The sequence below is a fragment of the Pelobates fuscus genome, chromosome 1 (assembly GCF_036172605.1).
Source record: "Pelobates fuscus isolate aPelFus1 chromosome 1, aPelFus1.pri, whole genome shotgun sequence".
NCBI classification, from domain to species: Eukaryota; Metazoa; Chordata; class Amphibia; order Anura; family Pelobatidae; genus Pelobates; species Pelobates fuscus.
The window spans coordinates 137105001-137129054 of NC_086317.1; the positions used below are offsets into that span (position 1 = coordinate 137105001).

Below are 24054 nucleotides of genomic sequence, written 5' to 3' on the forward strand. Positions count from 1 at the left end.
TTTCTCACAAAAATAAACGACAATTGGTTTCTTTAATTCAATCCAGGAAATAAATTTCCCGATTGCTATTTACAAAATGTTATTTATTATTTTTTTTTTTTTTTTAAATCAAACTATTTTGTATAATATATTTTTTTCTAATTTCTGTATTTATCCAGGATGGTTAACACACCCCACTGTGCTGGTTTAAAAAAAAAAAAAAAATACTTAAAGGGGTACTCTGCCTCTTCACTGACGTCACGAGCTCCGTGCGCTCAGGCACGCACTCAGAGCTAAGATCAGTCCGCCCTCCCAGACACACACTGCCCGGAGCAGGCCCGCCCGCAGCGCGCATGCGCCAACTGCCTCCCTCGCGCTCACAGGAAGAGTGAGCGCGCGGCACTACATCCCCCACAGGCCTCGGCGCGTGGGGTCATGCGCACTGGCGGCCGTTGAGCCATTTAAAAGTCGTTCGTTGGGGGAAATGGCCGCGCAGCTGGGTCCGTTCGCTGAGGAGAGGGACAAAGCCAAGGGAGGACGCAAGAAGAAGCGGAGGGAGGGTTCTCCATCGTCGGAGAAGAAGAGAAAGAAGAAAGGAGACGGTGATGGAGGAGGCGGCGGTGGAGGGAGAGAGGACACGGAGAAGGAAGCCAAGAGGAGGAAGCTTGGCAATGACACCCATCACAGCTGTCACCATCACCACCACCATCACCACAGACACCATCACCACCACCATGGCAAAGAGGAGCTGCTGCTGCGACCTCCACCCCCTCCCAGCGGCCCTCCTCAGCCTGCCCAGCCTGTGCCCACCATCAGCCAGGCCTTGTTCACTCTGTCCCAGCTGGAGAGGCCTAGGGAGAAGATCAAGAGAAAGCACCGGGTGAAGAAAGAGAACGGGGGAGGAGAGGAAGAGGCTCCTGTGAAAGCTGTCAAAGAAGGTCAGTCAGTGATCATATCTGGGAGTGTGAGAGCAATGGTTGGTGCTGTGACCTGTGCCATACGGCACGCTGAGCATCATGGGAAGTGTAGTGCAGCACAGCTGGATTGCCAGGAGCTAGCCCTCAGTGACTGGCAGGTCCCTGGCATGTGACAGGCGGCAGGGGGTTGGGAGCATGGTATCCGGGGTAGAAGGGAGCAGAGGAGCTCAGAATTGGAAACCGTGTAATAATTGGTTATAGAGGACCCACTGATGGTCACTGTGTATTCTGACTGAGAAAGGGGGGGGGGGGGGGGGGAATAATGTATCTTTGTTTTTTGGTTATTGTGATGAATAACTGGGAGTTGTTGTGATGTAGAGCAATGGAGCTGATGTTTATAGAAATAAAGTTGCAGCACTCAGTGGAAATAGCCAGGAGCAGGTGGATGGAAGTATTGTAGCTGATACAGCGAGAGAATGCCTATAGGTGTTTTACTTCATTGGCTTTCTGCATCTTAACTTTGGAACCCTAGTTCACATTCTAACATTTTTAAAACCGGTGACTACTTGTGTGGGGTGTTTCATTCTGCTCCCCTCCCACAAACACTATATCTATCTATCTATTCTCTGTGTGTGTATTTATTTTATTTTTTTTCTATTTAATTAGATGGTAAAGCAATTATGAAGTAATTTGGTACATTTTGAGAATACAAGTGAAAAGAGAACCAAACACAATGATTGGTACATTACATTATTGTGACAGTGATGTTGAGAGATGGTTGGAGTTGGAAGATACATTGATATATTCTTGCACAAATTATAATTGTGTGCCAACTATATACTATATATATTGTGTATATACTCCGCCTCGCACTAAAGTATCTGGTCTGGGTGCCTATAGTGTACATCAGTGGTTCCCAAACCAGTCCTCATAACCCAACAACAGTCCAGTTTCTGGCAGTATCGCCATTGGTATAAAAAAGGAAATGCATACATTCTGGATTGTTGGTGGGCCATGAGGACTGATTTGGAAACCACTGGTGTACATTTATACTTGCTAATCAATGCTTGCTAATTAATAGTATGAATCACTAATAGAACAAGGTTCTCACTTTGAAAACCCTGTTTCCAATTTCCACAGGGCCAAACATTTACATATACAGTCAAAAATTAAAGGGAAAAATTAAAGGGAATATCCAGTGCCAGGAAAACACATCCGTTTTCCTGGCACTACAGAATCCTGCAATGCCTCCCTCCCAAATCCCTTCAGTGACTTACCTGAATCTAGCGCCGATGTCCCTCGGCGCTGGGTCAGGCTCCTCCCTGCACTAATTCAATGCTTTAATATGGGGATCTCGGAGGCGCTGGAGCTCCTCATGCATAGTGTGTGGACGTCCAGTGTCGTTTAAAACGCTTTTCGTATTTAAAGTACGCGGAAGTCCCTCTATTGGTTGTCACAGCCAATAGAGGTGTGTGTGTGTGTGTGTGTGTGTGTGTGTGTGTGTGCGCGCATCTAGGTGTGTATGAATCTGACACACACAATGACAGTAACACACAGATCCACACACCTTGACACACAGTGTCAGTGTGGATCTGTGCATCTGACACATACACACAGATTCACACAGTGACATTTGCACACACGCACATACAAACACACTGGCACATACACACAGTGACACGTACACCAACCTTGACACATACTCTTTGACACACACATACGAACACATAAATTCTCACTGACAATCAATCATACATACACACACTCACTGACAAACACACATACAAACTCATTAACAGACACACTTTTTAAAAAAAAAATTTAAATTTTTTTTCGCTCCCTCACACGCCTCTTGGTGATGCTGGAGTGACGTCATGCTCCGGCATCACTGCTGTGTGCGCCGCGATAATGACTGCCGTGATAATTGAGGCAGGCGGATGACGAGGGAGCACTCTTAGCTCCCCTGCTTAGCTCCCTCGCCGCCCGCCTCCATTATCGCGGCGGCCATTTTCTCGTGGAACACCAATTGGGAAACTCTGCTCTACAGCAACCCAGAATACAATGTTTCATTATTTCCCATGTATTAAATAGTGAAACCAATATACAAACCATGGCATTATAAAACATACTAACACCACAGAACACTCAGAGGAGAGCTAGACAAATGAGACAATGCTGCCTAAGCCTTTCTCAAGAGAGGATAGGGATATATTAATTTAATGGGAGTTTGTGTATGTGTATAGTCTGCTTGTTTTGTATCAGTGTGCTCTATCATGCTGTCTGTTCATTTTAAGCCATAACCTAAAATGTGATGGTGACCAGGTTGCCATATTTAAAGACGCATTCTAAGCGCTACTTATATTGTTAGTATGCCTCTTGCACCTCCCCCTTGTTTTGCCAAAATGTTTGAGCAATTTGATACAAACTGGGACTGCCTGTGGCCCAGCCCCTCACTGACATTTCTCTGTAGTCCGTTGTGTTCACTATACAGGAATAGTGAATGTAGCCAGCTGCATTATAAATGTAAATGACAAGGATTGTACTGTAAAACTGCTTTTAAAGGACAACTGTCTAAAATACAAGTGAAAATGTTATGTTAGATTTATTATATCTGTATATCTCACACATGTCTTAAATACATTTTATTAAATCTAACAAATGCTTAAAACTCGAGGTGAAAATTTGAGTTGTCTTCTAAAGATTATAAGGCTGTTCTCCCTAAAGGCTCGCCAAAACTAGAATTCTGTTATTGTCCCCATGTAAGCAAACTGAAATGTTTACTTTAATTGGTAACTCACAGCTCCATATCTGCATTCAAAGTTTGATTTTAATTTTTAATTTAGACCATACAATTGCTGCCAACTGAACCTGCATATTGAATGCTCTCCTAGATTTTACTTAACAGGTGTTGGGGTACCTGGTGTTAGCACATTGATGCCAAGACTCTGATGTGAACTTCAACAGCAGCAGTGGAAGCCAGTTCTCTTAAATCATTAAGGACCAAGCTTAAAGGGACACTATAGTCACCTGAACAACTTTAGCTTAATGAAGCAGTTTTGGTGTATAGAACATGCCCCTGCAGCCTCACTGCTCAATCCTCTGCCATTTAGGAGTTAAATCACTTTGTTTATGAACCCTAGTCACACCTCCCTGCATGTGACTTGCACAGCCTTCCATAAACACTTCTTGTAAAGTGAGCCCTATTTAGGCTTTATTTATTGCAAGTTCTGTTTAACCCCTTCAGGACGGAGTCAATAGTGCACGTTCTGATAAAAAAAAAACTTAAACAAAAAACTAGAATTTGCGCTACATGTCTGTTCAACCGTAGTTCCCCTCTTTCAAATTATATGCACCCACACTTATTATATATCATTTTGTTCAGGTGAAACAGGGCTTTAATTTACCATTAACTATTCATATATGGAACATAATTCATTATGAATAAAATAAAAAAAATAAAAAATGTGAGAAAATAAGATTATTTTTTTTTAATTTGTATTTCCGTCTGACATTTTACCTGTGAATGTCATAATACTGTTAGGTTTTACTGCACAAAAATGCGCATATTTGTAATCAGCGATGTCTCACGAGTACAACAGTATCCCCCATTAACAGGTTTTATGGTGTTTTGGAAAGTTACAGGGTCAAATATAGAACGTTCCATTTTCAAATAGAAATTTGCCAGATTGGTAATGTTACCTTTGAGACGGTGTGGTAGCCCAGCAATGAGAATTACCCCCATAATGGCATACCATTTTAAAAAGTAGACAACCAAAGGTATTGAAAGTGGGGTACGTTTAGTCTTTTTTAGTAGCCACTTAGTCACAAACACTGGCCAAAGTTAGCGTTCATATTTTGTTTTTGTGTGAAAAAAGCAAAAAACAAATATTTGGCCAGTGTTTGTGACTAAGTGGCTACTAAGAAAGACTGGACATACCCCACTTGCAATACCTTGGGTTGTCTACTTTTGCAAATGGTATGCCATCATGGGGGTAATTCTCATTCCTGGGCTACCATACGCTCTCAAAGGCAACATAACCAATCTGGCAAATTTCAATGTCAAAAAAATGAAATGCAAGCCTTATTTGTGACTCTCTAACTTTCCAAAACACCATGAAACCTGTACATGGGGGGGTACTGTTATTCTCGGGAGACTTCACTAAACACAAATATTAGTGTTTTAAAACAGTAAAACATATTACAACAATAATATAGTCCATAAAAGTGACGTTCGTTTGTAAAAAAATGCAAAAAACTTCACTTTTACTTAAAATATCATCGTTGTAATACAATTTACCAATTTGAAACACTAATATTTGAGTTCAGCGTAGTCTCCCGAATAAAACAGTACCCCCCATGTACAGGTTTTATGTTGTCTTGGAGAGTTACAGGGTCAAATATAGTGCTTGCGAATTAAATTCTCTGCACTTTCTCCCTGTTGTCAGGCATGTCAATCAAATTTTAATTAATCAAATCACCTAATTATGTTAAAAGATTACTTAAATATACACATGGAATTTTAATACATATGCATTTATAGGTATTTAAATTCTACGTGTATACTAATGTAAAATTTTATGTAATTGTGTGTGTGTGTGTGTGTGTGTGTGTATATATATATATATTCATTCTAAGTGTATTTTGTTACCAATATATATTATAACAAAATACAGTTAGAATTAAATTACATATGTATATATAATTTATATAAAATTTTGTTTCAATATTTTATTTATTAATTTTATTATTTTATTTATTATTGTAATTATACGTATTTATATATATATGTGTGTGTGTGTGTGTGTGTGTGTGTGTGTGTGTGTGTGTGTATATATATATATATATATATATATATATATATATATATATATATATATATATATATATATATATATATATATATATATATATATATATATATATATATATATATATATATATATATATATATATATATATATATATATATATATATATATAACGTCATTCTAATTGTATTTTAATACTAATATATGTATTTATATTATTATTAAAATATACTATGTATGACGTTAAATATATATATATATCGCAACTTTGGAACTCCCTGCCCCTGACATTAAGACTTGAGAATTATCTACTGAAGTTCCGCCGGAGCTTAAAAACAGTCTTATTGGCTCAGGCGTACGGGATTACATGAAAATTTTAACCCTGGTTTTAAATGCACCTGATTTTAATGCTGTTGTTTGCTGGATATTGTTTTATCTGTTTTTATTGCTGGTATGCGCATCGAGACCCTATGGGTAACAAGACTGCGTTTCTTAAGAAATTTTTAATAAATAAATAATAAATAAATATATATATTAATTATATTTTTAAACATGTTTCATTTTTTTTTTTTTTTTTTTATACTTCCCACCAGCAGGGGGACTGTCTGATATTTTAGACAGTCCCCCTGCTGGCAGATCCACAGCCAGATATAGGGGGCCATGTGATCGCTCTTTGAGAGCGATCACATGGCCCCTGGGGGCCTGATTTGCCGTGGGAGGGCTGCCTGGGCTGTGAGGCAGTCCTCCCGAAGTGGAGCGCCGCGAAAGTAAGTATCCCGGGCGCTCCAGGGCTTAAAGCCGTTACGGCGTGCTATGCCGTCACAACGGCTTTAAAGCCCACTTAAACCGTGACGGCATAGCATGTCGTAACGGCGTTAAGGGGTTAATTAAGATTTTCTTATCCCCTGCTATGTTAATAGCTAGCTAGACCCTGCAAGAGCCTCCTGTATGTGATAACAGTTCAATTTAGAGTGATTCAATTATTTAAGGTAAATTACATCTGTTTGAAAGTGAAACCAGTTTTTTTTTTTTTTCAATGTAGGCTCTGTCAATCATAGCCAGGGGAGGTGTGGCTAGGGCTGCATAAACAGAAACAAAGTAATTTAACTCCTAAATGACAGTGAATTGAGCAGTAAAATTGCAGGGGAATAATCTATATACTAAAACTGCTTTATTTAGCTAAAGTAATTTAGGGGCTATAGTGTTCCTTTAAGTCTTTCCACTTAAAGGGACTCTATATGCACCTTGACCACTTTGTCTCATTGAATTGGCCTGAGTGCAGTGTCCCTGTCTTCTATGCCCTGCAATATGAACCATTGCAGTTTCATAGAAACTCCCAGACAGCCACTAGATGCGCTTCCTGCTGTTTCACGGAGTTTAACTCTGTGAAGCAACACAGAGGACATCCAGCATTTTTTTTTTTTTTTTAAATCCCCATACGAAAGCATTGAATCAATACCTACCTGTGGGAAAAGCCTAACATGTGTGCCTGAGCATTATGATCTACCCATCAGCTGAGGAGCCTGGCCTAGCGCAGAGGGAATTCTTGGCTGGAACTAGGCAAGTATTAAAGGTTTATTTTATTTCCATGGCTGGGTTGGGGCTGCGAAGGCAGAACGACACTTTAGTATTTGGAATCCAGTTATGTATTCTTAACACTATAGTTTTCCTTTGCTCTGTGTGTTCAACCACAATTAACATATTACCTGTTTACTGCACCAACACTCTTTGGAAAAAGGGCTCTAATTTTATGTGACCTACATAAATATATATTTTTTTTTTCTCTACAGAATAATGCAACAAAAAAGGAAAAACCTATTTATTTTTCTAACTACACGGTACAAAATACAAGGAGTAAAGTAAATTTTAATGTGTATTTTAATTATTTTTTTTTTAAACACTTTGTCTTGTAATTTTAAAGGGACACTATAGTCACCAAAACAATTTTAGCTTAATTAAGCCTTTTTAGTGTATATATCTTTTGTTTCTGCTTATGCAGCCCTAAGCTACACTTTCCCTGACTGTAAATGACAGCCTGCATGAAAACAAGTTTATTTTTTTTATTTATTTTTTTTAAAACTTCTGACCATATCCATACCCCCACTGTATGACTTCAGAAATAAATTGGAAGTTACAGTGCCACGTAAGAGACCTGACTCTTTTCACAATAAGAATTTTCATTGATGAAATTAGGCCTAGCCTGCATTTTGGGACATTGTAGCAGTTTCACAGTTCAAATCACCTCATAAATGCATACCAGGGTATGTCATATCTTGAGCCATTTTTAGCTTTCAAAGTTTATAGTATTTTCTTTTTTTTTTTTTTTTACATGCACAATCCAATTTATGATCCATCTGTAATAAAAATCACTAAATTGTGGTCAGCTATATCTCCGGAGTACAGAATGAGCCCCCCTTATATACCCTTGTAAAGTTTTTGTCAAAATACAGAGCTGAATTTATAACGTGCCCATTGTAGTTTAAAAATAAATGACACGTTGAAGATGGGTCTATGATGCATTTTAGTAGCTCACATATTTAAATGCATATTTGCTAAACTGTATGCCATGGGGACCTCAGATGATGTATTTTGAGGTGTCTTATTTATTTATTTTTCTCCCCAAACTTTGATATTGACTTTTTTAATTTTATGTATGCATTGTATTCTTTCTTCTTTAAATATCATGTCCCATTGTAATAAGTTTTAACTATACTGTGCAATATCTTATAAATACAAAAATACCCCATATGTATTCATTAGCAGAGTAACAATCCTAGTCCCAGTCTAAATCTTTAACCCTAATTCAAAACCAATTCCTAATCTCAAAACGAAACCTAAATAGAGTAAGAAACTTAACCTTAATCCTAACACATACCCTAATGTTATGCCTAACCTTAATTTAAATGTAACCCTACTCTCAATCCCAACACTACAAATAGTGTTGGGATTCCCTATGCGAATTTCAGCAGAAGTATTTCCTTGTTGACTTTTTAATCTGAAATGTAATCCCAATTGTAAAATTACATCTGAACCCATCTTAAATAAAAACATAATAATAAACTGAATACTAAACCTAATCATAATCCCTAAATTAATCCTAACCCCAAAGGTTTAGCTCTGATAATGTAGCAGTACTGCTACCAATTGCTAGTTTCATTATCACAGCCTTATACTAATGGGGCATGGAGGTAGAACCTCCAGAGTTTGTTCAGACCTAGTGAGAGAATCGCTGTGGCTGAAATTGATTGCCAAGTTGCAGTGTTCCCTATGGATTTATAGGGCTATATGCAGTAACTTTCAGCATTCTATGCAGCTCACCTGTCCGTCTGGGTCCACTAAATTGTCAAAACTGACATAGGAGAGCCCCAGGTATCTATTAATACTGGGGTTTCCTGGTGTGAGCAGGGATTTAACAATGGTGATTTTAAAGGAACACTTTAGTGTTGGAATCAATCTATGTATGCCTAACACTGTAGTCTCTAGCTGCTATAATATGCACATTACTGGCTCTGCAATTCTGTTACATATTCCATTACTGTGTTTTTATTTTTATATTGCTCCTAAAATTTAAATGCAGTCCTACGCAAAATGTAGTTTATTCGGATATACTTTCAGGGTATAGCATTGTGGCTTTTATATAAAAACATGTTTTTTTTTTTTTGTTTTTTTTTCTAATTTAAAATAAATAATTTATCTTAAAATCTAAATTTGGCGTAATAACATACTCCCCACAATACAATGCTATGTGGACCCAGAACGTACTTGAAAACTCAAGAAATCTCAATTTATCCTTCCTAGTAAAATATTTTATAAAACCATGAGCTGTAGTGGATATGTTGGAGTACACATTTAAGACCTGTCACTACTTGGTCTCCTGTAAAACTCGACGTTTTGGGGGGCGTGGTTTGACCGCCAACGAAGATGGCTGCATAGAGCGAGTGCTCCGCAACCCGGCGCTCAAAAAAGCACAGTAACCTGCTATTTTTTCCCGACTACGGGTACACACCCTGACCTGAACACCCCACTATCACTACCGGACGAGGGGACCGGATGTCCAACCGCAGACCGGCCAAAAAGAGCCTGAATGAAACTCTCAGTTGCGGACATGCTATCAGTACAGAGGCCTACAGCACGTGGGGTGCCTGCGGCCGCGAGCCCTAGCTCCACAGACCCCCTAGACCACTCTGGCAAGGGAGATCCCCCCCCCCCCACGGAGGCATCCTCAAGTGCCATATTGCAATCCCTGGCCGAGGTAAAGGGCTACCTAGCCGAGGAAATTATAAGAACGGCAGCTGAAGTCAAGGCCGAAATTGCCGCGATAGGGGCCCGCACCAGCCGCGTTGAGAAATTGCCGCGTTGGGGGCCACAATACAGCAGCAACCCTCACGAATAAGCTCCTAACAAAAATGACCGAGCTGGAGGATATATCAAATAGATCACGGCGGAATAATCTGCGCGTTTGAGGCCTGCTGGAATCAATTGAGGAAGCAGACCTTGAGAAAACCCTGGTAGAATGCTTCAAGCAAAGCCTGCCTAAATACCCGACCACCTCTGGGTCGTGGATCGCGTCCACAGGGCGCTGAGGGCCAGAGGGCCTAAGAACAGCCCGCTGAGAGATGTTATAATGCGGCTGCATTATTTCAAGACCAAGGAGGCCATACTGTGTCACAGCAGAGTTAAGGCCTACGAGCCAGAGGGCAACGCCATCCAGATCTACCAGGACATTGCACCAGCCACCCTCCTTCGGAGAAAGGAATGGAAGCTTGTTACAGACCTGCTGAGGACCAGTGGAGTCCGATTTGCCTGGGGATATCCCTTCAAAATCCTCGTCTTCAGCGGCCCAAAACCGACCGTCCTTCTCCCATCAATGAACATTCCCACCTTCCTCGCAGACTAGATTTCCAGGCTCTTTCAGGCTCCGCTATCTAACACGGACACCCTCTCCCTGATTGGAGAGGCACGCCGCTGAGGGCTAGGCCGGTGCAGCTGGGGGCCAGATACACGGCCCAAACGCAAGTTATTACCCTTTATTTCACCCACTCAGGGTTTATCAGGCTAAAAGTTAGCACTTTTATTATGGCAAGCATATCATTACTGGTCAAGCTGAAAGACACTGGGTTGCCCCTGCTGACCTAATGGCTGCCAGGTTAAAATATGGGGTTCGGGTTTAGGGGGTTTTAATGTGATGAATGTTTCTGTAATAATACATAGACCGCAGTTGCAGGGGAAATCAAACACGATTCAGTGGAGTATCGGGTGGGGGAGGGGCCGCCGGAGGGCGCGGGTGTGGTGTTTTAGGGATTTGATCCGCCGGCCGCACGCCACAAGGAACATCCTGCCTAACACCTGGCCAAAGCCTCCCACGTGGCGTGGGTGGACGGCCCTGGAGCTGGTCCTGGGCCTCATGGTGCCTCCCCCGCCTCCCCCCCCCAGAATAAATTGAGAGGGAACCGGAACTATTTAAAAAAAAAAAAAAAAAAAAAAAAAAAAACTACTCCGCGAATTGGAGCCCTCATGATCCCCGCGGCCCATGCTCTGCTACAAACTGCTGCACCTAATTTTGTCCCAGACTAGGACCCTACTCCGCCCAAGTTCTACCCCGGGACACCATTAGAGCCAAGATGGCCCAAATCACTAGCCCCATAAGGAGCAAACACCCGAGGGACACACTGAAATACGGCCCCTGTGCTGCCCACACCGACCCACCGCAACTGCATTTCTAAGCCAACGACAAAACGCCATAACAGAAAATGTGAGGGAAGCAGTGAAATTACACTACATATAGGGAATGGTTTATTTACCATGCCCCCCCCCCAAGTGGACCTAGATAGATCGGGATCTTGAACCCTTACCATTTGAGCGTTGCCGGGGTGCTCTGCGGCTGAGTTTCCCCACCGCCATAGGTTATTCCCTCGGTGCGGTGGATACCCACCCCCAGAACTCCCGGCGAGTTGTAAGACCTGAAAAATTCACAGTACTGTTTAAAACAAATTACTTGTACCAGTTTAACACTGTACAATTGTTTGTTCCCCTTGAGAAGAAAAACAGTTAAAATCAATCAACAATTATATACAAAAATAACGTAACAGTCCTCCTATCGGCTCAACGTAACCTCCCTCAACCCTTTCCCTCGTACCCACCCCCTGTCACAGTCGTTAGGACCTGCTGCCGGGGGCTACAGACCTTCCTGACTCACTCTCCTAAGACAGGTGATTGCACCGCGCCTGACAGACCAGGTACGCTGACACATTTTCACTATGGAACTAAAACTTGCCTCACTTAATGTCAATGGGCTTAATAGCCCAAACAAACGGAGACTCCTCTTCCGTGAACTTAGGAGGCAGAAAACAGATGTAGAATACATCCAGGAAACCCACCTGCCGCGCACAGCTAAGACTCAACTCGCCAATCACATCTATACCAGGGCATTTACTTCCAGGGCACTGTGTAAGAGAAATGGTGTTGATATACTTATACATAAAATTGCCCGATAAACATCACTAAGGTTCACTGTGACACAGGTCGGTACGTGGTCCTGACGGGTACGCTCCACGCAAACACACTTACCACCTGGTCAATGTCTATGCCCCCAACACCCCTTGTAAAGTATTCTGGTCAGACCTAGAGACATTGATTCAACTGCTCCCCAGAGGGATCTTAATCCTAGGAGGGGACCTTAACGCAACGCCGTGCCCAGCTTCAGACCGCGGAGGAGGGCGTCGCCTCCCTAGATGACAGAATAGAGGGGGACAGGACAGACTTTTGCATACCTTTTTATGAGCCACACGGGCTTATTAGACCCCTGGAGGATCCAGCACCCGAGCGAGACTATACATTCTATTCTGCAGTCCATACCACCTACTCCAGAATAGACCTATTTCTAATCAACCAACTAGCCATGCCATGGGTCAAAACCACCAAGATAAATCTTATTTCTTGGTCTGATCACGCTGATATTGCAATTACACTCAGGATACCAGGCCCACGAGCACCATGGAAGTGGAGACTGAATGCCTCTACTTAAAAACCCCCAGACAAAAGAAGCCATTCAACAGGAAATAACTCGTTATCACACACAACGCTATGGGCAGCCCACAAACCGGTGATTAGGGGGCTTTTAATCAAAACAGCCACATTCTTAAAGATAAAAAACCAAAAAGCTCTCAGACCCTCAAAAACTACTAAGACAGACTGAAATGCAACATAAGCAGCAAGCGACCCCTCACACTACTAGGGAACTGACCGACATTAGACGACAACTTAGGGAATTAATGCTAGACGAGGTGAGTAGGGACCTGACTCACACAAAACGCCTATTCTACGCAAAATCCAATAAAATGGATACGTTGTTAGCAAGGGCCCTTAGACCCAAACGAACAGTCACGAATATCACATCCATTAAAGACACGCAGGGCCAAATCCTCAACAACCCCACTGACATCAATCGGGAATTCACAAAATTTTTCACCCAGATCTTTAACCACTCCCCCACACTCACGCCCGACAATGGCACATACATGGCACAGATCACCGACGTTCTACAGAGCGCCAAAATGCAGCGTCTCCCGGCTGATGCCACAGCCCACCTGGGAGCGCCCATAGAAAACGATGAAATAAACAAATCTATAGTAGACCTCAAGGGGGGCAAAGCCCCAGGCCCAGATGGGTTTGACGTGTCCTATTATAAGGCTTTTAGGGAACAACTAATACCCCACATGGCCTCTATGTACAAAGCTTGGACTGAGGGGGAATCACCTAAAGCTGACTTGTCTACCGCCGACATAGCTCTCATCCCCAAGCCGGACAGAGAACACAAATGTTGCAAATTACCGCCCCATATCCCTCATTAATTTCGACTTAAAAGTGTACGCAGACCAGACACATGCTGGAGGGGTTGCGGGGAAAAGGGTACATATCTGCACATGTGGTGGACATGCCCACAAGTTACCCGTTACTGGGACGACCTAGCCAGACTTTTAACAACGATACTTAAAACACCAATCCGACCAGACCCCTGGTCTTTCCTCATTGCCAAACCAATAGATAACTTAACCAACAAAGAAACAAAGCTACTAAACAAAATAAACCTAGCTGCCAGGAGGGCTCTAGAGCTGATGTGGCTCCAGGTTGACGCCCCACACATGGACAAGGTAATTCACAACATCAAAGAAGCCTGCCTCATGGACAAGCTGACAGCTCAGGTGCGAGAGACATACCCGCGCTTCCTTAAAGTGTAGGAACCCTGGTTGGAATATATTGACTCACTGGGAACACCACTAATGTGCAGCCATCCCCCTCCCCCGGCAGCAGAGTCCACACCCCCTCCTAAAGGGCACAACTTCCTCCGCCCGCTCACTGGCCTTCCTCACCTCCTCCCCCCCCTCCCTCATAAAAACACATACGCGCCTCAATTTGAAGGCCCCCTACAGAGATGCCTGAGCCCAAGAACCCACATAGCCAAAAATGTAGAGGGTACATAGCCATAACCCACTCTCGCTAAGGTATCTAGACAAAGGAGAGGTTGGCCTGAACCCCCCCCCACTGAGCCAAGATGGGAGAGCGACGTGTCCCACCCCCCAATCCCTTTTTTTTTTTTTTCTCTCACTCTTCTTTGCAGTTTACTTTCATTTCCTCTCTTATTTCTTCTCCTTTTAAGTTGTTCATAAGGCATGTAATATGCACCTGATTGTTACTGCTTGTTACCTAAAACCCCAAAAATGACAGACGATGACTGTACTTGTCATGCTCCAAACAAACCGGCCACGATGCAAACATAAACGTATGCTTTGGCTTCTGCGTAAGCCTTGAACTTATAACTGTTACTGCAAAGTTTCTCCTGCTAAGGTTGGTTTCTGCGCAAACCTAAATATTGTACAAGAGATGACACACACTGTCTGTCACAACCTAAATAAAGAATTCAAAAAATAAATGAAAAATCGACGTTTTGAACATGTATTTGATTGCAATTTGCCCCACTACATCAGCCATCAGTCATTGAAGGCTGAATTTGTAGTTCTCCTCGTGCAATGTGTGACAGAAGCCAGTCCTAATTCTACAAATCAACTAAAGATTCTGCTGTCAAACTGGATCTTCCATAGTGGCCTACTTTGTGTTACTTGTTACACACTTAAATTCACTACACACACTCCTAAATATTATTAAAAACTTTAAAAATTTCACTAGCTTGTGTATTGTGCACTTACAAAAAAAAAACCAAAAACTTTAAATACACATTTTCAGTTAATGGCAGATTTTTATCGAAAATGTGTGGGGGTTTTTCTTTCCCCTCCCAGTAAATTAACAGAATATTTAAATAATGTGATATATAACAAAATGAATTGGTTGGTTTGTAAACCGATCCTTGCCAGAATACAGCTGCTATCACTTTACAGAAAGCACAGTTCAATGTTTATTTTATTAAATCTTTGTAAAAAAAAAAAAAAAAATAATCATTTTATAACAAACATTGATACAAACATACATATGTGAGAAAACAAGGGGTTGGCTGCACTCACCTGAACATGCTTAAATGGGGTGTTGCTGGGGGCCAATAAGTACAGTAAAAATGAAAATCCAGCGCACTCCCTTATCTACTAAACAGCTACTTTGGTGCTGACCGATTTTGCTAGTTTTATTAAACCTCTAATCTAGGCAAAAAATAATGGGGGTTTAGTTACATTATATGATCATACATTGCATAAGCCTGCCACAATGTCAATGTACCCCATCTTTACATTGACCTATGTTTTTGAGTTAATCATTAATTTGTGTACTCATTTTATCTGCCCTCTATAATAGTTTATTTACATTTTTTTCAAGACTTGCTGTTCTTTCTGTAATTTTATCTCTAGCACTTTATTTGTAGTAATTTTGTCTAGAATATCTTGTGATAGGTTAATTTTATACTCTCTAGTCAATCATGTTCTTGATATAAATTTGATAGCGGTTGTCCAGCTTGCTTCTTTAATATAATTTCCATTTTTATACAATGGCCACGAATTACGGCCTTAAAGGTGACCGAAGTAGTGTCTGACTCATTATTTTCCAGAAACAAAATCTACTATTTTTGTTCTATAAAATTGCAATTGTCTGTATTTTCTACTAAAGATTCCCTGTCTCCAAGTTGTTTTGTTAAAAAAGGAAATTCACTGGTCATCTCCATTTCCACTATATTGTGGTCGGACCACACATTATCAATAATTTCTATCCTTTTGACCTTTTCTATTAACAAATGGTTACCCCATATCATATATTTTTTTTTTTTTTTGGATAAAGAATGATTAACCCTGGAAAGGTGAGTATATTCCCTTTCCTCCGGATGAAGCACCCTTCATATATCAAATAAGTTGTTTAAATTAAGGATATTCGTTAAAGAAGCACTATAGTGCCAGGAAAACAAACTTGTTTTCCTGGCACTATAGGGTCAATGGGTCCCTCCTTCCTGCTTGGCTGAAGGGGTTAAAACCCCTTCAGCCACTTACCTTTCTCCAGCGCTGGGCTCCCTCGGCGCTGGGGAACTCTCCTCCCTCTGCCGACGTCGGCTCCGAATGTGCATGTGCGGCAAGAGCCACGCACGCATTCAAACTGCCCACAGGATTGCATTACTCAATGCTTTCCTATGGACGTCCAGCGTCTTCTAACTGTTATTTTTACAGTGAGAATCGCGGAAGCAGCCTCTTTTAAATCGATCCTAATCTGCACATATATACCAACTATTGTATTATCAATCATTTATCATATTGTTAACTGTGCCTTAATGCTCTCTATCCTCTTTTTATTTATATATCACCTTGTGATCTTTTGTTCTACCTTTTCTTATTCTGTGCATAGTAATGAAGTAATTTATTTGCATTTATATCCTTAGTAGTCTCTTTGACACCTTTAATTCTCTTCTTCGCCCTGCTGTGGCCACCCCCAAAACTAACCTTACTTCTGATAACTTTGCATGTTACTTCACTGACAAGATTGAACAGCTAAGGAAAGAATTCTCCCCTCCTTGCCTTTCTGTTTCTCAATCACACATAAATCATGCCTTTCCTACCCTTCAGACATTCTCCCCAGCTACTGACCAAGAGGTGGCTGCTCTTCTTTGCTCCTCTCGCCCCACCACTTGCCCGCTCGATCCTGTCCCATCTCACCTTATCAGATCTCTCTCCACTTGTCTCGTGCCTTCTCTAACACACATCTTCAACTGCTCGCTATCTTCTGGCATCGTCCCTGCTGACCTTAAACATGCCACTGTAGTACCTATACTAAAAAAAAATCCCTTGACCCATCCACCCTTTCTAACTACCGTCCCATATCCCTGCTCCCTTTTTCCTCAAAGCTTCTGGAAAGACTTGTCTTTACCCGTGTGTCTCATTTCCTCAATTCCAACTCTCTCCTTGACCCCCTTCAATCTGGCTTCCGCCCTCTCCACTCTACAGAGACTGCCCTTATCAAAGTCACTAACGACCTAATCGCAGCTAAATCCAAAGGCCACTACTCTATACTAATTCTTCTTGACCTCTCAGCGGCCTTTGACACCGTTGATCATGCTCTCCTTCTTCAAACTCTTCAATCGCTTGGTCTCTGTGACTCTGTCCTCTCATGGTTTTCCTCTTATCTCTCCCAACGCTCATTCAGTGTCTCCTTTTCTAATGATACCTCCTCCCTTCGCCCTGTCTCGGTTGGAGTCCCCCAAGGCTCCGTCCTTGGTCCCCTTCTATTTTCTCTTTATACTGCCTCTCTTGGCAAACTTATTACCTCTTTTGGATTCCACTACCACCTGTACGCTGATGACACCCAGCTATATCTCTCCTCCCCGGACCTCTCCCCTCTGTCCTGCAACGTGTCACTGCTTGCCTTTCTTCCATCTCTGACTGGATGTCCTCCCGCTTTCTGAAACTCAATCTCTCAAAAACTGAGCTCCTTGTCTTTCCTCCTCCTAATACTGATCCTCCTCTTTCGCTCTCCCTTCAAGTTAGTGGTACCAACATCAGTCCATCCTTGCAAGCGCGCTGTCTTGGCGTCATACTTGACTCTGGTCTCACCTTTGAGCCTCACATCCAGCATGTTGCCAAATCCTGTAGATTCCATCTTAAAAACATAGCCCGCATCCGCCCCTTTCTTGCACCAGATACTACCAAGGAGCTTGTCCATGCTCTAGTAATTTCCCGCATGGATTACTGTAATACTCTCCTGATTGGTCTTCCCAAAAGCCGTACTGCACCCCTACAGTCCGTAATGAACGCTGCTGCTAGACTGATTTTCCGCTCTAGTCGTTTCTCTCACACCTCACCCCTCTGCCAGTCCTTACATTGGCTTCCTGTATGCTATAGGAGTCAATTCAAGGTACTAACTCACACCTATAAAGCACTGAACAACTCTAGCCCCTCTTATATCTCCTCACAGATCCATAGGTATGTCCCTTCTCGGTCTCTCCGCTCTGCCCGTGACCACCTCCTGTCCGTTGTCCGCACTCGTACAGCCAACTCGTGCTTGCAGGACTTCTCCCGGGCGGCTCCCTTCCTATGGAATAGCCTGCCTACCGCCATCAGACTCTCCCCTAGTTTTGCATCTTTTAAGAAGTGCCTTAAAACCCATTTCTTTAGGAAAGCTTATGGCCTCCAAGACTAACCAATACCTCACATACCTGTCTCTTGCCCTCTCCTAAAGGGCAGTCCACCTTCTTTGATTGCAAATTCCTGTCCTAATGTGTTTTACACCCCACCTCCTATAGAATGTATATATTTATAGTTAAATCCCCTCTCATAATATTGTAAAGCGCTACGGAATCTGTTGGCGCTATATAAATTGTAGTAGTAGTAGTGGTGTATCCCCCACTTTACATACACTCAAGAGTACAGACATTCCCGCGCCTCTTCTGTTTGTGAGTGAACAGTAAATGGAAGGTTCTATTCTCGCCCGGAGCAGCTCAGTTGAGAGTCATTGGGGCAAGAACTTTTACACCTTCTGACATGGTACAGGTTAATCATCTCAAATTTATAATGCCTACCCCTAACTGAATGGGGAAAAAAAAAAATTATATATATATATATATATATATAAATTTTTTTTTTTTTTTTTTTTTTTTTTTTTTTTTCCATACATTGTCCATATTCTGCAGTCGGCTGCCACCCAGTGAAAGGGTTTACCCTGCCATTTTCTATAACTATTGCTTAGCTGCATTAGCTACAATTCTGAGGATTCAAAGTTAAACCATAAATGCTTAAAGTGATGAAGAGGTGTTTCTAAACAAAGTGTGCAACTAAGCTGCTAATAAATACAAATTGGCACTGGATTGGCAGAAAATGGCAACATTAAAGATAAATGGTACATTCTGGAATGTTTTTTTTTTTGTTTTGTTTTGTTTTTTGTTTTTTGTTTTTTATGGTTTGTTTTAACTGAATAAAAGCCCACTGGAAATATGCAGTTGCAATATCGGTTATCAGAAAGTTCTGAAGCTGCCAAAGGAAAGCAACAGATTTTGTGAGAGGGAATAAAAACAATATAGTGAATATGCTCTAACCCAAAAATAGGATTCCACCAAGTCCTAAGAGAGTTAAAATAAACTAAGAACACCCTAAAGTGTGAATTTCCAGGAGCAAGAAATTTAATTTGATATTAATATGTAATAAATGTAATAAAAATAATATAATCTTAAAACACAATCATCCAATGCAATTTACACTAGATTAAAAGTAGAATATGTATAAAAACACGTCTGTATCACAATAGGATTGCAAATGAGTGTTCAGTGATAAAGAATTACCAACTGATAGTCCTTATTAAATTGCAAAAAAGTAACTGTCCAGAATCTGTAACAAATCCTTGTATCACTTTTTTATCACAAGTAGCTATTACTCTGCCTGTAATAACAATGCTGGGTGAATCAAGCACCTATGAATTCAATCTACTTCGAATTTTAAGAAAATGCACAGTCCTGAAGATAGAACAAATGGCAATTTAGTATAGATAGATTAAATTCCAGAACCAAACAATAACCTTGTAATCAATGTAAAACTAGATTGATGAATAAAAATATGAAGTTTATTGTGTAATAGGAATTAGAAATTCAAAAAATGGAAGTTATTCACTGTGAACTGGATAAAGAGGCTAGATATATTATTTTAGTGTGCAATATCGATAACAAGTTATATACGCTGGTGAATTTGTACCTACCTAATGTAGACCCAATGACTACTTTTTCCCATTTAATGATCAAGGTAGAAAAAATTTCTAAGGGCACATTGGTTATTGCGGGAGATTTTAATTGTGTATTAAATCCTACTTTGGACAAACAATCCCATGTGCTGATTAATACAGACAAAAAAATACATAAACAAGCAAAAAGATTTAGTAATATATGTAAATTATATAATCTCTGTGACCCATGGCGTATATATAATCCGTATGAGAGAGATTATACTCATTATTCAAATGTACATGGATCATTTTCTAGGATAGACCTATGCTTAACCAATCCAAATTCTTTAAAAATTATCCATACAGTTCTGATCAAGCAAAATCCGTGGGCAGATCATAGTTTCATTATTATGGAAATAGGCATCGCTCCCCATCCGGGAATCTCCACGTGGAGACTCAATAACTTACTAATTGAAAACGAGAAGAATAGAAATGACCTAGAGTCTCTAATAACCCATTTTTTCGAGGAGAATTGCCCCCAGGACACCTCTTGCTCGACTAACTGGTGTACACAAAAAGCAGTAACAAGAGGCTACCTGATTAAAATGGGACATATCTTTAGAAAAAATAATGGACAATCTTTGGCAGATTTATATATTGAATTTTACAGGCTCTCCAATTTAAATAAACAAAAATCTTCAGAGGAACTAAGAGCTTCATTAAAACAAATACAAAATTTAATTAACTTTAAAGAAGAACAAAGAATTCAAATTAATATAAACAAATTAAAAGTGAATTATTATCACATGGGAAACAGAGCCTCTAAAAATCTTACAAAAAGATTACAAATTCACCAAGCTAGAAATAGTCGAAAAACTAATAGATGGAAATAGTATCTATACAACTCCAACTCAAATAGGAGAAAAATTTAATCAGTATTATAGACAGTTATATAATCTCAATGATACTCCTCAAAAAACTGAAATTTTAAAATATCTTGGAAATATTCACATTCCAAAAATTTCTCCTGCAGAATTAGTGTCCCTTAATTTACTATTTACACAAGCAGAAGTTCAACAACATATTGAAAAACTATCTTGGAATAAAACCCCTGGCCCTGATGGCTTTACAAATGCCTTTTACAAATATATGATGCCATTATTGATTACTCCCTTAACTGATTTGTTTAATGAGATCATTGAAAAAAAATCAGCATCCAATGAACTACTCCAATCCAATATAATTCCTATTTTAAAGCCTAAAAAAGATCCTAATGATCCAAAAAATTACAGACCCATTGCCTTAATAAATGTTGACATGAAGATCTACTCTGCAATCATAGCGACCAGAATAAAAACGGTTATAGATAAACTGATTCATCGAGACCAAATTGGGTTTGTGCCAGGTCGTATGTCCTCCAATAATACTAGAAGAATAATAGACATACTGGATATCGCTAATAGATCCAATATTCCCCTCCTGACCCTGTCCCTAGGCGCTGAGAAAGCGTTTGACAGGGTCGGGTGGGGATACCTTAGGGAGACACTGATTGCGTTCGGTTTCCAGGGCAGAATATGTGATGCAATTATGGCACTGTATTCCAACCCCTCAGCTAGAACAGTGGGCCCCAACATTTTAGCTGGGTGGTTCCCACTTCGAAATGGTACCAGACAGGGATGCCCACTATCCCCACTTTTATATATTTTAACTCTGGAACCTTTGGCTATCGCCATAAGGAACAATTATAATATTAAAGGATTCCCCATTGCGCACACCGAATTAAAAATATCGCTATATGCGGATGACGCATTGATATCATTGACCTCACCAGAATCATCTTTGCCTTTTCTAATGCAAGAAATAGAATCTTATAGTTCGATTTCCAATTTCAAGCTTAATATTTCGAAATCCACCGCCCTGTATACCAATTTATCACAGAATGTGGTTAAGAGAATATCGGATCTATATAATTTCATCTGGTCCAATAAGGAAATAGAATATCTAGGGATCACTATAGCAACAGATATTGAGGATATAATGGAGATTAATATTCTTAGAATGATCAAAGAAATGAATTATAAATTACAAAAGTGGAAAAATTTGGAGACTACTTGGATTGGAAGAATTAATATTATAAATTCATATATATTGCCAAAGTGGTCTTACTTATTCTCCATGGTACCTATGAAAACTCCAAGGTCGTGGCTAAATATGATTCAATCATATTTTTCCAAGTTCATATGGAAAAACAAAAAAATGAGAATTAGTTCTAAAATCTTGTCTAAGAGAATAACGAATGGGGGCTTAAATTTTCCTAATATTATTACCACCTATTATGCAAATATGATAAGACATATATTCTGTCTTCAAGATCCACAATTTTTTGACGAACCCTGGCATATTTTAGAGTCACAGGTTGTGATGCCTAATAAATTGGAACTTTTGATATGGAAGGAACTACTGGGTAAATCCCAATTTTTTTACACAGATTGGATCATGTATACTCAGCCAATCGTTAAACACCTGGCAAGAAATTAAAAAATTGTTGGGATATGTAAACAAGATACCAAAGACTTGTTCTATAGCGGTAATTGAGCAGAATGTAACGGACTTATCCTTGAATATATGGTTTGAACACGGTATAGATACTGTTTCTGATATCATGAGCGAAAATAGATTGATATCATTTCAACACATCGTAGATTCCTATAAATTACCATCTAGAGAAATCTTCACCTATTTAAGGATTAAACATTACTTACACTCCTCTATTATTGAGAAAAAATCTATAATTTCTAATCAAGTGGAAAGCATATTTTGTAATAGATCTAAGAAAAGAGTTACATCATTGGCGAATGTCCTGTTAAAAGAAACGGGGCAGACACCTTTAAAAATCATAGATTACTGGGAAAAAGAATTAGACATATCAATATCAGAAAAACAATGGTGTATATCTATCTCTTACTTAACAAAATATATACATGGTATAAATTTGGTAGAATGCCATTTTAAGTTAATATATAAATGGTACTACACTCCATCTAGACTATCAAAGATGTACCCACATTTACAGAATATATGTTGGAGGTGTGGGTCGTCTGCTGGGACATATATACATACCTGGTGGGAATGTCCGATTGTAAAGAGATTATGGTCATGGACCTTCGATGTTTTGTATGAGCTGTCACATAAAAGATTAGATCAAAATCCAGCTGTAGCGATACTACATTATAACTGGAATTTGGATACACAAGAAATTAAATGTATAGCATCTCATTGTTTTGTGGCTGCCAAAATTATAATTGCTAGAAACTGGAAATCATCTATTCCCTTTCAAAAAATACATCTTATTAATCAAATCAAATACCAACTCACGATGGAAAATAATCTTACTAATAATAATTCGAGCTCAACTCTTAAAAAAGGTATTTACAAATTGTGGCTAAATAAAGTTATATCAACCTATTAATGTAAATGGGTACCCCCCTTTCACTTGTAAACTATAAAAGCATTGTAATGATCTAACGGTGATGGAAAAAAAAAAAAAAATAAAAAAAAAAATGGGCATTCCCCTTATGTTTTTATAAGCCAATTTTAATCTATGCTTCAAAATGGATAACCTCCACTATTTGTTAATTATAACAGTAATGTAATGAACCAAAGGTGGTGAAAAAACGGGTAATTTTACTACACTTGCATACACTATTGTTAACAGGAAAGGGAACCGCGGGTCTGACCTACTTTTATCTATCACTCACATGTATAATATCATTGATATAGTCTTAGACGATCATTGGTTGTCCCTTTCCAAGATGTCTTATTAGATAAGACTATAATACTTAATTTATCTAAAGGTACAACCAGAGATAGTTATGCATATCAATTTATAGTTATGCATATCAATTTATATCAATGCAAAACAATACAAGACTCAATGGTGTTCATCCTAAACAATAAGGCCTTCCCGTTTATTAAACCCCGGCCCATATGGTAGGAACAATATGCACATTCACTATGTTCTTTTTTTTTTTTTCTTTACTCCTGAATGACGAAGACTAGCTGGGAATGATCTATCTGTCAGTCTGAAAGTATGAATGAAGGTGTGAAAGTTGTATTTATCTTTTTTTAGTAAGTCAGTCAAAATATGTTTTATGATGTAATTTCTTATGATATTCTCTATATTAGGACAAAACATCTGTGATATGAATATGATGTAAACTCAA

At 39.8% G+C, this 24054-nt stretch overlaps 1 protein-coding gene across 1 annotated transcript in view; it reads left to right on the forward strand.

The window, feature by feature from the left end:
• The first annotated feature begins 327 nt into the window (after positions 1–327).
• RSBN1 (round spermatid basic protein 1) overlaps positions 328–24054 on the forward strand; it is a 51011-nt gene continuing 27284 nt past the window's right edge. The window contains exon 1 of the mRNA XM_063450648.1: positions 328–917. Coding sequence (XP_063306718.1) covers positions 464–917 — 454 coding nt within the window. The 5' untranslated portion in view covers positions 328–463. The remainder of the gene's footprint in view (positions 918–24054) is intronic.